General features: G+C 45.5%; 1 protein-coding gene across 1 annotated transcript in view; it reads right to left on the bottom strand.

Annotated features, from left to right (window-relative positions):
- Nucleotides 1–228: 228 nt before the first annotated feature.
- ptpn9a (protein tyrosine phosphatase non-receptor type 9a) overlaps nucleotides 229–14,651 on the bottom strand; it is a 244,239-nt gene continuing 229,816 nt past the window's right edge. Inside the window, exon 13 of the mRNA XM_063070911.1 lies at nucleotides 229–1,878. Within this exon, the coding sequence (XP_062926981.1) occupies nucleotides 1,688–1,878 (191 nt within the window). The 3' untranslated portion in view covers nucleotides 229–1,687. The remainder of the gene's footprint in view (nucleotides 1,879–14,651) is intronic.

A 14,651-nucleotide genomic window follows, 5' to 3' on the forward strand; every position in this document is an offset into this window, starting at 1 on the left:
AGAGACGGGGATGGGGGAGTCAGAGAGAGAGACGGGGATGGGGGGGCAGAGAGAGAGACGGGGATGGGTGGGCAGAGAGAGAAAGAGAGAGAGAGAGAGAGAGAGAGAGAGAGAGACGGGGATGGGGAGACAGAGAGAGATGGGGATGAGGGGGCAGAGAGAGACGGGGATGAGGTGGGCAGAGAGAGACGGGGATGGGGGAGAGCGAGACGGGGATGGGGGAGTGCGAGACGGGGATGGGGGAGTGCGAGACGGGGATGGGGGGAGTGCGACGGGGAGGGGGGGAGTGCGATGGGGAGGGGGGAGTGCGACGGGGAGGGGAGGAGTGCGACGGGGAGGGGAGGAGTGCGACGGGGGGGAGTGCGACGGGGGGAGTGTGACGGGGAAGGGGGGAGTGCGACGGGGAAGGGGGGAGTGCGACGGGGAAGGGGGGAGTGCGACGGGGAGGGGGGAGTGCGACGGGGAGGGGGGAGTACGACGGGGAGGGGGGAGAAGGAGAGTTCAAGAGATTGCGAGAGAGAGAGAGAAACCAAGAAAAGGCAAGACTATGAAGAGTGAAACAAAGTGAGAAAGAACAAGAAAACAGCCTGTAGAATAAAAGGGAAAAAGAGCAGGAATGAACAAGTGAGTGGGGAAGGGGTGAGGGAGGGCGAGAGGTGGCACAGAGGGGAGTGCAGAGGGGAGTGGGGAGAGAGGGCAGGGTGGGGGGAGAGGGCGGGGTGGGGGAGAGGGCGGGCGGGAGAGGGCGGGGTGGGAGAAAGGGTGGGGTGGGAGAGGGGGGGTGGGAGAGGGGGCGGCGGGAGAGGGGGCGGGGGGAGAGAGGGCGGGGGGAGAGGGCGGGGTAGGAGAGGGGGTAGAAAAGTAAATAAAAGCCCCTGAGAGAAAGGTTTAGCTTTGAACAATACTCTGGCTGCCAGTACGTACAGCTGCAGCTGGAGTAACAGACAAGAAGGCACAAAGAGTAAACTCATCTCACAGGCACGGACTTCAGTGACAAATACACAGCTCAGCTGACAACGTCAAGCTCTACAGCTCATTCCAGGAACGATGTTGATGTGGGTACAGCCTCCAGGGCAGAGTCCATGTGGCAATCCTGAAGTGAATCTCAGCCCGAGGTAACAGATGTACAGATCAGTGCTTGCTGCCATCCCTCAGATGATGCTGGAGGTAATATTTTTTGTTTTTTTTTCTTCTTCTTATGTCATAAACAAGTTTCTTTCTCAAAAGAAAAATCAAAAGTCTGGTCCACAGACAACACATTACAGAATTCTCTCTGGAGCCACTTGCTGCCTAAAGATTGAAGTTTGGTCTCTGTGAAGAAATTATAGCCTTCGTTTCTCAATGGCTGTTCATGTCTTTGTACCGTAGAATTTATCTCTAATGCTACATAATGGAATAAATGAATTGTAACATATTTTCTTCAGGAAAAGTCTATATGCTCCATGAAGATAGCTACTGGTAATGATGGCATTAAAACTTTTGTAAAATAAGTCATATCCAAGTAATTAAGGCTAGTACTAAATCTAGGATCTGGTATGATCACAAAAGGTGGCTGTCTACAGCTGTACTAGTTGTCTATTGTAGGAAGCCATCTGCATGTGTGCAGATGTGGTTTATGATCTACACAGGAGAGAGGGGCAGAGGAAGGATGGCCATGGTGGGGGGGTGGGGAGAGTTGATTCTCTTGTTAATGATTGGCTGACAGCAGGTTCTGCCTCTGAGCATGCTCAATGATGGCTGTGTAACAGAAGTAATACTGGTCGGGAGTCTGAATGCTGAAGGCTCGTTGTGTTCGCATCCGGCGGACGGTTTGGTAGACGTTGAGGGTGCCCACATCATCTAGCTGAGAAAGGCATATATCCAAAGTACACAGGGTGCCTGGAGGGTAAGAATAAGGAGCATAAGTAAACGGACCGACCTCAGCAAGTAGATTAACGACTTGGATGTAAATGTGGGTTTGTCTGTGCAAACCCAGAAGCTGGATATGTTGGGGATGGCAGGGAAGGTTGTCCAAGATTACAGGAGGTTACAGATCAAACAGAAAGTTGTTTGGAACATTGGCAGATGCAATTTAATACTGACAAGTGCAAGGTGATGCACTGTTGGACACACACACATACACACACAAATTTCGAGTTGAGACCGTTTATCTAGGATTTATAAGTTGGACATATAGAGTAATCAGCTGGGCCCTAAGGAATGTCGATGTTTCTGAAAGTGAGAACACGGGTAGATAGAGTGGTGAAGGTGATTTACAGCATGCTTCAAGCTGGGCGGAAAATATAACGGTTAAGATCTCGGTGCAATTTTACAAAACACTGGTGAGGCTGCGCTTTGAGAATCATTTGCAATTCTGCTCACCAGACTAATGGAAGTGTGTGCTTGAACTGAAGAGAATGCAGAGGGGATCCACTGGGTTGCTGACTAGAAGGGGGGACTTTTGATCTAGGGGGAGATAGAACAGGCTGGGAAGGTTTTTCCTGGAGCAAAGGAGGCTGCGGGGTGACGAGAGAAATATAGAAGAAAGAGACACTACCTGAGCTACAAATCTTCTGAATTTCTTCCAATGAGAGGCACGGATAGGGTAAATATCAAAACCTTCTTCCAAGGGTAGGGGTATCAATAACAAGACAATACAGGGTTAAGGTGAGTGGAAGGAATTTTAAAAGGGGATCAGAGAGGAAAGCTGTTGCTTTTTTTTTACAGCGAGAGGGTGATAGATGGATGTGCTGTCAGAGGGGGAGATGGAGTCAGATCCAATGACTGTGTTTACGAGACAGAATCTAATAGACAAGATGTATAGACCTAATATGGGCAAATGGGTATGGATGAAATGGGCTGAAGGAGCTAACTCTATAGCACATCCAACCAGCCATACTAAGCCAATACCATGAGATTTAAGAGGCATTAACATGAATAGTGTGAATGCAACTTCTACCAAATAAAGTTTTCAAAACAAATTGACAGTACAAACTCGAGCATATTAGTCTAAACCAATGGGCACGGGTAAAAGCACAGCATCCCCAAAACATCATATCATTTACGTTTTGGAGGACAATTTCTGCATCTTTACTTATCTCTGCGTTGGATGAAACCTCTCTTTTATGGCAGGCTCAGTCTGTCTGGATTGTGCAGAGGTGGTGCTGTTGAGCTGGTCATGGAAACGGGCTCTGGAGGTGCCACCCAGTGGCTGGTGAGAGTAGTGCGGGTGTGTGTGTGAGTGTGTGAGAGTGTGTGAGAGTGAGTGTGAGTGAGTGAGTGAGTGAGTGAGTGAGTGAGTGAGTGTGTGTGTGTGTGTGTGTGTATAGATAGATAGATGAGATGAGATGTTGATAGAGAGAGACATCAAGCAGAGGGTACAGAAGCCTTAGTTCCACACCACTAGGTTCAAACACAGCTGCTTTCCCCACAACCATCAGGTATTTGAACCAACCTGCATAACCCTGACCTTAACTCAGCAACAGAACCATTCGGACCATCTCTTCGGCTACCATGGACTTGTCTCTGCATCTTTTTTGCTCCAATAACTGTCTCATTTCATAGTGCTTTTTCAGCTTCATATGATTTATGTAAACCTTACTGTATATCCTCTGTGCTGTTATCTGTAGCTACATGCCTGTGATGCTGCTGGAAGTATTTTTGTTCCTGTATCTCATGGCACTTCGTGAACTTGACATCAACTTTGGCTCCACACCTTTTTAAGAGCCACGGCGAGAGATTAGATATGAGCAAGGAATCTCCCCCTGACCACCATCACCCTTCCCCACTTGGACTGAAAGCACCAAATCTGTGACCTCAATTAGCAAGCAGTTGTGAACACTCCCACTGGAATCCACTGCAAGGACCACACCGTCCTGACTTGCGAAACACAACACAAGCTCCTTCCTTGTCACGGTGTCTGGATTGTGGAACACCTGATCTAACAGAGAGTGCGGACCAAAGTAGTTCAGTGTGTTTGGGCAGCAGTCACCTTCACAAGGGCAATAAATGCTAGCTCCCACGTCCTGTTCAAAGTTACGGTGAGAAGGTGTGACAAAGTAAGACTGTGTGTTTAAGCAGAGTGTGTGTGTGAATATAAAATGGACTAAGGAACAGAAGGCAGAGGTCATAGCGAATGGTTGATATTCAGAGTGAAGGGGGTGTGTACAGAGAAGTGCCCTTCAAGGGTTACTATTTAAACCAAAGCTTTTATTTTTATGTGAAAATTAATGAACTTGGACATGTTGGATGTTGTTTTAAAATCTGCAGATGTCAAGAACCATGAAAATAAATTACCAAAGGGAGAAATATTAGTAGACTCCTGACAAGCACTCTCAGACTGATGGAATGAGTAGAGGGTGGGTGAAACTTCACGGGAGCAAGAAGTAATAAGCTCCCAGCAGGAAGAACAAGAGGCAACAAAATCTAAACAGAACAATGTTAAAAAGGGATACAGGGCTCAGATACCCATGTGGAGACGTCCATTTTTGATGGTGATAGGACATTAAAATTGCTGCTGAAATGTATTGGATCATTATTAATAGAAACACAGAGTATACTAGGAATGAAGTCATGCTAAGCTCTACAAAACTCTGGTTATACCTGGCCTGGAGTACTGTGTTCTAATTCAAACTCAGCCTGATAGAATGAAGAGGTTTGGGAAAGATGAATTGAAGAATAGAATTGGTAGACACAGGTAATTTGAGGTTCAACACCAAACTCCGGCAAATTAACATGCAGGTTGTGCTTCTAATCTACATCTATCCTTATTGTAAGGAGAGATGAACCACAATAAGTCTTATTCCTTCTGTATAGTTTTTGATGCACCTGGGGAGATTGTAGACGGATTTTGGTTTCTGTGCTATAAGAAAGTTATACAAGTCCAGCACAAGTTCACTTGGTTGGTTTATACAAGCCAGAAAGTTATGGTATATGGGTATTTTAGTTTGCCCGCCAATTAGAATGCTCCATTAAGTTCTAGGCAATGCACTAGAAAGGACATGAGAGCTTTAGAAAACATTTAGAAAAGATTTATGAGCACAGTATGTGCATGGCCGGAGAAGCTGGTTTGTTTTTAGATGGCTGACAAGACGTTAAAGGGGTATAGATGGGGCAATTACAAGCAGGCTTTTCCCACTGAGGGTGGTGAAACGAGAACTAGAGGTCATAGGTTAAGGGGCAAAGGCGAAATATTTAAGGGGAACCTGAAGGGGGACTTCTTCACTCAAAGGTTGGTGGGAGTGTGGAATGAGCTGCCAGCAGAAGTGGTGGATGTGGGTTCAATTTCAACATTTAAAAGAAGTTTGGATAAGCCCATGGATGTGAGGGGTATGGAAGGCTACAGAACAGGTGTGGGTCAATGGGACCGGGCAGAATAACAGTTTGGCATGAACTAGATGGGCCGAAGAGCCTGCTTCTGTGCTATAGTGCTCTATAACTGTTTAAAGTTATGAAGCGACTGGATAAAGAGAGCAAAACCGCTTTCAGTGAAAAAGGGTTAATAAATCAGAGGACAGCAAAATACAAGGAAGAAAACTGGATTTTAAGGATGCAGGGTTTAGAATGTTAAACATAAAATAATCTGCAGATGCTGTGATCAAAGCAACACTTTCAGTACGCTGGATGAACTCAGCAGGTCGGGCAGCATCAGTTAGAAACGATGAGTTGATGTTTCTAACTGATGCTGCCCGACCTGCTGAGTTCATCCAGCGTACTGAAAGGGTTTAGAATGTACTGTCTGATGGGGGTTATTGGATTTGATTCAATAGTAGAATTCAAAAAGAACCGGAGAAATAACACACAAACTGTGGGTTTGGGGCAAGTCAAGGGAGTGTGGCTAACAGGATCCCTACACTGGGTTAAAGAGCCAAACGGCCTATTTCAGTGGTGTACTATGTTATTTCGGTGTCCCTGATGACGACACCTGTGAGAGGTGCATCCAGCTGCAGCTGGAGGTAGCAATCTAGAGCAGGATGACCACAGATCAGCTGGCAGACTAAGGGGTTGACAGGGAGTCAGTCACACCAGAGTTGCAGGATACAGGAAACTGGGTGACCATCAGGAGAGGAAAAGGGAATTAGTTAGTACAGGGTACTCAGGTAGCCGTTTCTCTCATTAACAAGTATCTGATGTATGTATGTGCCTGACAAGAGGAAGGAACTGTAAAAGGCTTATGAACTGGCAGAGGTCTCTGCTACCAAGCAGAATCAAGCAAACAAGAGGAGAGAAGAGGAGATTAGGTTCTCCCAACTGATACCTGGAGTCAGAGTATTAATAAGGAATTTGGAGCTGGCAGAGAAGCAGAAGTTGGCTGCCCACTGGGTGGCTGCAGTGGAGAGTCAGATGCCAAATGTGCCAATTTTCCGGGTGAAGCCAGAAGACAGAAATGAGCCCATCAAAATTCTCCTTCAGAATCACCTTTTACCTCTAGGGCAGGAGGTGGGTGTTGACCCAGAGCCTGTCGTACACCCTACACCTAGTAGGAGGACTCTGCACCGAAGTGGGAGAACAGAAAGGCAATCAGTGGAAAGGCCTGGAAGGGACCTTCCCACTGAATTGTGTAGGGACCGTTAAAGATAAGAAATTGTGATGTTCAGCTTAGGAATATCGGGTCAGCTAAATCAGATGGCGGAATTGGGAGAAGGTTCATGAGAAAGCGGGGCGGAGAGGTTTTGTGATGGACACTAAAGGGGTCAAGGTCTTTTTCAGCGGGAGATGTAGAGAGAAGATTGAGAGAGCTAGCGGTAGGATTCGATCCAACAGAATGCACGATTCAATGGAGTCCAAGATGGAAAGTTCTATCGGTGATTGATGAATAGGAGTTGGCGCCGTGAGTACATGGACACCTCCAGCTTTTGAAGATCTGAGCAAATTTGACTGTTTTAATTATAATGGGTCCTTTTATATTTTTTCCCCTTTCTTCCTTAGTAACTGTTTGATTAAGTGACATTCATAAATACACCTTTCTTATAACAGTATGTAGTGTATGACCTGTTAATTCTTGCCGATGGGTAATTAGAAGTGGGCGGCGTTTATACAGTATTCACTCAGATGGGGTGCAGGCGGTTGAAACATCTTGGTTCTGCTGGACTGGTGGGACCCAAGTCATATCGACCCTGGATGTATGGAGTTTGAGAAAGGTGAGTTTCTCACCGCTGAGTCCATTGGCTTGTGAGTGAAGGGCTAACCAGCCGTGTTTTGAAAGGCGTGCAGTAAAAAGGGGTTTCACTTGTTGGGGGGGGCGGGGGGGGACAACCTACCAGGAGTGGTCAGCACTGAGTCTAGCTCTGTGGCTCAGAAGGGAAGCAAGGAAAAGAGGAGATTAATAGTGAATTCTTTGGTTAGAGAAAAGACTGGAAATTCTGTGGATGAAAACGAGACTCCTGTATGGTATGTCGGATCCTAGATGCCAAGGTCAGAGATGTCTCAGATCAAGTGCACAGCGTAACTAAGGGGGAGGGTGAGCATCAGAAGTTGTGGCTTGTGCCACGTGCCAGTGAGGGTAAGAATAGGATGGTATGACAGATGAATGTGTGGATGAAGTGTTGGTGCAGGGGCCAGGGTTTCAGATTTGTAGATCACTGGGGTCTCTTCTGGGAAAGGCATGACCTCTACAAAAGCGACTGGTTAGACCTGTCTCGAAAGGAACCAATATCCTCATGGGTAGGTTTGCAAACTAGGTTGGCAGCGGGTGGGAATCAGAGATGACGGAACAGTTGGTGTAAAGTCGATGCAATGCGTAGCGAGACTGTGACAATGATGACTGATAGGTAATGGATAAGCATAAATGCAGTCAGTAGAATGGGTGGAAAGATGTTTAGTACAAGAACTATTAAGAACAAGGGTGATGAACTTAGAGCATGGATCAGTATGTGGAATTATGAGGTTATTGCCATTCCTGAAACTAGGCTGTCACAAGGGCAGGACTGACTGCTGGATGTTCCAGGGTTTAGATGTTTTAAAAGGGACAGAGGGGAGGTAAAAGAAGTGGGGAAGTGGGATTGCTGATCAGGAATAGCATCACAGCTGCAGAAAGTGAAGACGTCACAGAGGCATTGTCTACTGTGTCAGTGTGGGGGAAGTCAGAAAAAGAACATGGCTCAATTATCATCCCTCTCAATCCCATTCCCCTGCCTTCTCCCCGTAACCCTTAATGCCCTTACTAATCAAGAAGCTATCAACCTCTGTTTTAAATATACACAGTGACCTTCCTCCACAGCTATCTGTGTCAATTAGTTCCACAGATTCACCACCCTCTAGCTAAAGAAATTCTTCATCTTTGTTCTAAAGGGATGTCCTTGATTCTGAGGCTGTGCCTTCTGGTCCTAGACTTCCCACTATAGGAAACATCTTCTCCACGTCCACTCTATTTAGGCCTTTCACATTCAACGAGATCTCTCCTCATTCATCTAAACTCCGGTGAGTACAGGCCCAAAACCATTTAATGCTTCTTATATGTCAATTCTTTCATTCCCGGGATAATTCTCGTGAACCTCCTCTGGTCCTCTCCAATGCCAGCACATCATTTCTTAGATAAGGGGCTCAAAACGGCTCACAATACTTCAAGTGCAGTTTGATCAATGCCTCATTAAGCCTCAGCATCACATTCACCACACACAATCTGGAGAAACTCAGTAGATTAGGCAGCAACTATGGAAAAGAATAAACAGTTGATGTTTTGGGTCGAGACCCTTCTTCAGGACTGAGAGAGAAGGGAGGAGGTGCCAGAATTAAATAGTGAGGGGTGGGGAAAGAGGCTGACTGGAGGGTGATAGGTGGGAATGGTCAAGGGCTGGAGAAGAAAAAATCTGATAAGAAAGGAGAGTGGACAGTAGGAGAAAGGGAAGGGGGGGGGAACCAGGGGGAAGAAGCAAAGATCAGAGTGGAGAATAGAGGGGGTGGGCAACATCACATCCTTGGTTTCATATTCTAGTCCTCTTAAAATGAATGCTCACATTGCAGTTGCCTTCCTTACAACCAACTCAACCTGCAAGTTAACCTTTAGGGAATCTCAAGTCCCTTTGCACCTCTGATTTCTGAATTTGCTCCCTGTTTAGAAAATAATCTATGCCTTTATTCCTTCCACCAAAATGCATGACCAGACACCTCCCTACACTTTATTCCATCTGCCTCTTCTTTGCCCAATGTCCCAATCTGTCTAAGTTCTTCTGCAGAGTCCCTGCCTCCTCAACATGATCTTCCCCTCCACTTATCTTTGTACCATCCACAAACTTGGCCACAAAGCTATCTACTCCATCTTCCAAATTATTAGCATACAATGTAAAAAGAAGTGGTCCCAACAATAGCCCCTGCAAAACACTAGTCACCAGCAGCCAACCAAAAAAGGCCCCCTTTATTCCCACTCTTTGCCTCCTGCCAGCCAATCTTCTATTCATGCTTGTATCTTTCCTGTAATACCATGGGCTCTTATCTTGTTAATCAGCCTCATATGTGGCACTTTGTCAAAGGCTTTCTGAAAATCAAAGTAAACAACGTCCCTATTTCCTCAAAGAATTCCAACAGATTTTTCAGGCAAGATTTTCTCTTAAGGAAACTGGCAGTGCATTCCATGCACGCACCTCTCTGTGTGTGAAAAACTTACCTCTGACATCCCCCCTATACCTACTTCCAAGCACCTTAAAACTATGTACTCTCACGTTAACCATTTCAGCCCTGGGAAAAAGCCTTCGGCTATCCAAACGGTCAATACCTCTCATCATCTTATACACCTCCATCAGGTCATCTCTCATCTTCTGTTGCTCCAAGGAGAAAAGGCTAAGTTCATTCAGCCTATTCTCATAGGGCACGCGCGCCAATCCAGGCAACATCCTTGTAAATCCCCCCTGCACTCCCTTTATAGTATCCACATCCTTCCTGTAGTGAGGTGACCAGAACTGAACACAGTACTCCAAGTGGGGTCTAACTAAGGTTTTATATAACTTTAACATTACCGCATGGCTCTTGAACTCAATCCCATTATTGATCTTAACACTGTCAACCTGCACAGCACCTTTGTGTGTCCTATGGACGCAGACCCCAAGATCTCGTTGATCCTCCACACCGCCAAGAGTCTGACCATTAATATTATATTCTGCCTTCAAATTTGACCTACCGAAATGAACCACCTCACACTTCTCTGGGTTGAACTCCATCTGCCACTTCTCAGCCCAGTTCTGCATCCTATCAATGTCTTGTTGTAACCTTTGACAGCCCTCCACACTATCCACAACACCCCCAACTTTTATGTCATCAGCAGATTTACTAACCCATCCCTCCACTTCCTCATCCAGGTCATTTACAAAAATCACAAAGAGTAGGGGTCCCAGAACAGATCCCTGAGGCACACCACTGGTCACTGTCCTCCATGCAGAATACAAACCATCTACAACCACTCCTTGACTTCTGAGGGCAAGCCAATTCTGGATCCACAAAGCAATGTCCCCTTGGATCCCATGCCTCCTTACTTTCTCAATAAGCCTCACATAGGGAACCTTATCAAATGCCTTACTGAAATCTATATACAGTAGATCCACTGCTCTACCTTCATCAATGTGTTTTGTTATATCCTCAAAGAATTCAATCAGGCTTGTAAGACATAACCTGCTCTTGACAAGACCATGCTGACTACCCTGATCAGATTATCTCTCTCCAAATGCTCATAAGTCCTGCCTCTCAGGATCTTCTCCAACAACTTGCCCATTACTGAAGTAAGACACACTGGTCTATAATTTCCTGAGTTATCTCTACTCCCTTTCTTGAACAAGGGAACAACATTCGCAACCCTCCAATCTTCCGGAACCTCTCCCATCCCTATTGATGATGCAAAGATCATCGCAGAGGCTCAACAATCTCCTCCCTCACTTCCCACAGCAACCTGGGGTATATCTCATCTGGTCCCGGCAACTTATCTAACTTAATACCTTTCAAAAGCTCCAGCATATTCTCTTTCTTAATGTCTATATGCTCAAGCGTTTCAGTCCACTGTAAGTCATCCCCACAATTGCCAAGGTCCTTTTCACTGGTGAATACTGATGCAAAGTATTCATTAAGTATCTCCGCTACCTCCTCTGGCTCCATGCACGTGTTTCCACTATCGCTCCTGATTGGTCCTATCCTCACACGGCTCATCCGCTTGCTCTTTACATTCCTGTTGAATGCCTTGGTGTTTTCCTTATTCCTGCTTGCCAAGGCCTTCTCATGGTCCCTTCTAGCTCTCCTAATTTCATTCTTAAGCTCCTTCCTGACACCCTTGTCTCTAACAGTACCTAGTTTCTTGAACCTTTCCCAAGCTTTTCTTTTCTTTTTTACTAGATTTCAAGGTGAACATCCCTTGTTCACCATAGTTCTTTAACCCTACCACATCCTCTCCCTGCCTCAATGGAACATACCTATGCAGAACTCCATGCAAATGTTTCCTGCACATTTGCCACATTTCTGCCATGCATTTCCCTGAGAACATCTGCTCCCAATTTATGTTCCCAAGTTCCTGCCTAATAGCATATTTTCCCCTACCCCAATTAAATGTTTTCCCAAATTGTCTGCTCCTATCCCTCTCCAGCTGTATGGTAAAGGAGATAGAGTTGTGATCACTACCTCTAAAATGGTCTCCCACTGAGAAATCTGACACCTGACCAGGTTCTTTTCCCAATACCAGATCAAGTACAGCCTCTCCTCTAGTTGGGTTTTCTACATATTGCATCAGGAAACCTTCCTGAACACACCTAACAAACTCCACCCCATCTAAACCTCTTGCTCAATGAGATGCTAGTCAATATTAGGAAAGTTAAAATCACCCATCACAACAACCGTATTATTACTGTACCAGTCCAGAATCTGCCTCCCTATCTGCTCCTCGATGTCTCTGTTACTATTGGGGTCTATAAAAAAACACCTAGTAGAGTTATTGCCCCCTTCCTGTTTCTGACTTCCACACACAATGACTCAGTAGACAATTCCCCCCATGACTTCCTCCTTTTCTGCAGCCGTGATACTATCCCTTACTGGCAATGCCTCTTCCCCACCTCTTTTGCCTCCCTCCCTGTCCTTTCTGAAACATCTAAAGCCCCACACATTCAGCAGCCATTCTGCCTGTGGCATTCACACCTCTGTAATGGCCACAACGTCATAGTTCCACGTATTGATCCACGCTCTAAGCTCATCCACCTTGTTTAAGATACCCCTTGCATTAAAATAGGCACATTTCAAACCATCTGGCTGAGTGCACCTGCCTTTCAGCTCCCCAAGCACCCTCTCCTTAGTAATCACAACTACATACACTTCTGCCCCTGACATTCTCCAATTTGGGACAGTGGTTCGGATAGGTTTACCCCACCGAAGTGGGGAAAGCACAATACGGTAAAGAAACCAGGGTTGACAACAGAGGTGAAGAGCAGGAAGGAAGCATAAGGAAGCAAAAATCAAGCAAGGCTCTTGAGAATTAAGGTGGCCAGGAAGGATCTAGAAGGGGGCATGAGAAGGCCTTGACAAGTAAGATTAAGGAAAATCCAATGCATGGGGCTCTAATGTTAACGACCTTTTAGACTGGGATCACCTCTAACCTCTAAATCACAAAACTGGCTGCAGGCGGCAAGCCTCATTGTTTCTGCTCTGGATTTTCTCTCCAGATTAGGTAGTAAGGATTGTGTAGGAATCTAATTCAGCAGATAGTGTTCCACCTTCTAGTTGTTAGCTAGGATGAAGATGAGGGAATGTACACATTACAGGCCCTCCTACCACAGGCTTCCGTTGCTGTGAACTGTTTGTTAGCCCAACAGTTCGTAAGTTGGAAACTTGACCACAAACCAGGCTCCCAGGTGGAAGCAGCAACTGTGGCCACACAGCAGCTGGCAAGTTCATCCCGCTAGTCTCCCAAATGCTCACTTCATATGAATGGGGCATACACAAGTCAGACATCTGTACCCTGTGAAGTCCCACACCACCAGTTCAAAAACAGTTACTTTCCTTTAGCCATTCAGTTCTTGAACTAACCAGTACTACAATAATCACCATCTCAGTACAGAAACACGGTGACCATTTAATACTACAATTAACTTTGTTTTGGTATTGTTCTAATTGTGTCCTTTCCTATAAAGATTGTGTATAAATTATGTTCAATCTATTTTCCCATAAATATTGTATATCTGATGCTTGATTCCTGTGATGCTGTTGCAAGTAGGTTTTTCACTGCACTTGGCCATACATGTGTGTATGACAATAAACCTCATACATGTATTTGTGCTCATGACAATGAACTTGACTTTGACCTTGACCTGTAAATTATAACTACTGAATCTAACACAAGCATTACTTATTCGCCTCCAGAGGTAATTGTTGTTTACTTATGGGCAACCCTGCAAATGCCAGCATTTTTTATCTGTCCCATAGTCACTGTTGAGGAGGTGACAATGAGCGGCCTTCTTGAGCCGTTGTGGTAATGCCATGGTTGGGTTTCAGTCGAATGCTTCGCTGGGTCACCTCGTCAGGGCGGGACAGTTCAGAGGTAATGACCTCACTCTGGGTCTGGAGTCACTTATGTGTCAGATCCAGGAAGGAATGTGGATTTCCTAGGTCAGTTCTGACAATGATCTGGTAGATTTATGATCGCTATTACTGAAGTTAGCTTTCTTCAGAATTCCAGTTCATTCAATTAATTCTGCTTAATTAAATTTAATAATTGAATTTTATTAAATTCTATTGCTGCCACAGTGGAATTTGAACCAGTGTCTTTGGAACACTGGTTCAGTAATTTAACCACTGCAGCAGCACCATAACCCATTAGTAGGGAGGGACAGGTCACTGTGAGGAGTAATTGATGTGAACTACACTCAAGGGGGAAGCTGGAGGGGAAAAAAGAAGCAGAACATGTTGAACAGGCTGGAAAAAGTGGAGTAGGAAAAGAATCATTTGGCACCATTTGAAGTTTGTCAGACAAAAACTGTGACGGTAAACTGTGAGGGAGAAACAAAGAGACTTCATGGGAGATCATGCATGTGGATGACAACATACAGTGCAACTTGTATGAAGTCTTCCACTTCAGTTGTGAAAAGCTGGCATGGTACTTCAGTGTTAGATCAGGGGTTGACAATGAGGTCCGAGTATTCCTAAACACCATTCACTGGAAACAAACATACAAGTGTAGCAAGCAGTTAAGAAGGAAAATGATATGGTGTCCCTCATGACAGCAGGTTTAAGTGCAGGAACTAGACTGTACAAGCATTTGTAGTTTTGGTCTCCTTGCCCTACAAGGACGTACGAAGTGAAATGAAGTTCCCACCAGACTTGGTGAAATACGTGAGGAAAGATTAAACTGCATTCAGGATGAGGGGGAATCTGGAAAATTACTAATGCTCACAGAATGGATGCAGGGGAGATGTGGGACATTTAGAATCAGGATATAGAGTAAGGGGTTTAGGACTGGGAAATTTCTCCAGTCGAGGGTGGAGAGCTTGGAAACCTGTAGAGGCTGAGTTGTTGAACACATTTAAGGAGGAGATAGATTTCTGCGGAATGAGCGGAGTGTTGGAGGGTGGTCGTGACTCAGAGGATTATCCTGGCTCGTATTAAATGCAGAACAAGTTCAAAGGGCTGAATGGCCTAATTCTGCAGCTATTTCCTATGACAACGTAGTTCCGTTGGGCTAAACAGCCTGCTCCAGTGCTGTCTAGAGGCCTGGT

The sequence above is a fragment of the Mobula hypostoma genome, chromosome 18 (genome assembly GCF_963921235.1).
Source record: "Mobula hypostoma chromosome 18, sMobHyp1.1, whole genome shotgun sequence".
NCBI lineage: Eukaryota > Metazoa > Chordata > Chondrichthyes > Myliobatiformes > Myliobatidae > Mobula > Mobula hypostoma.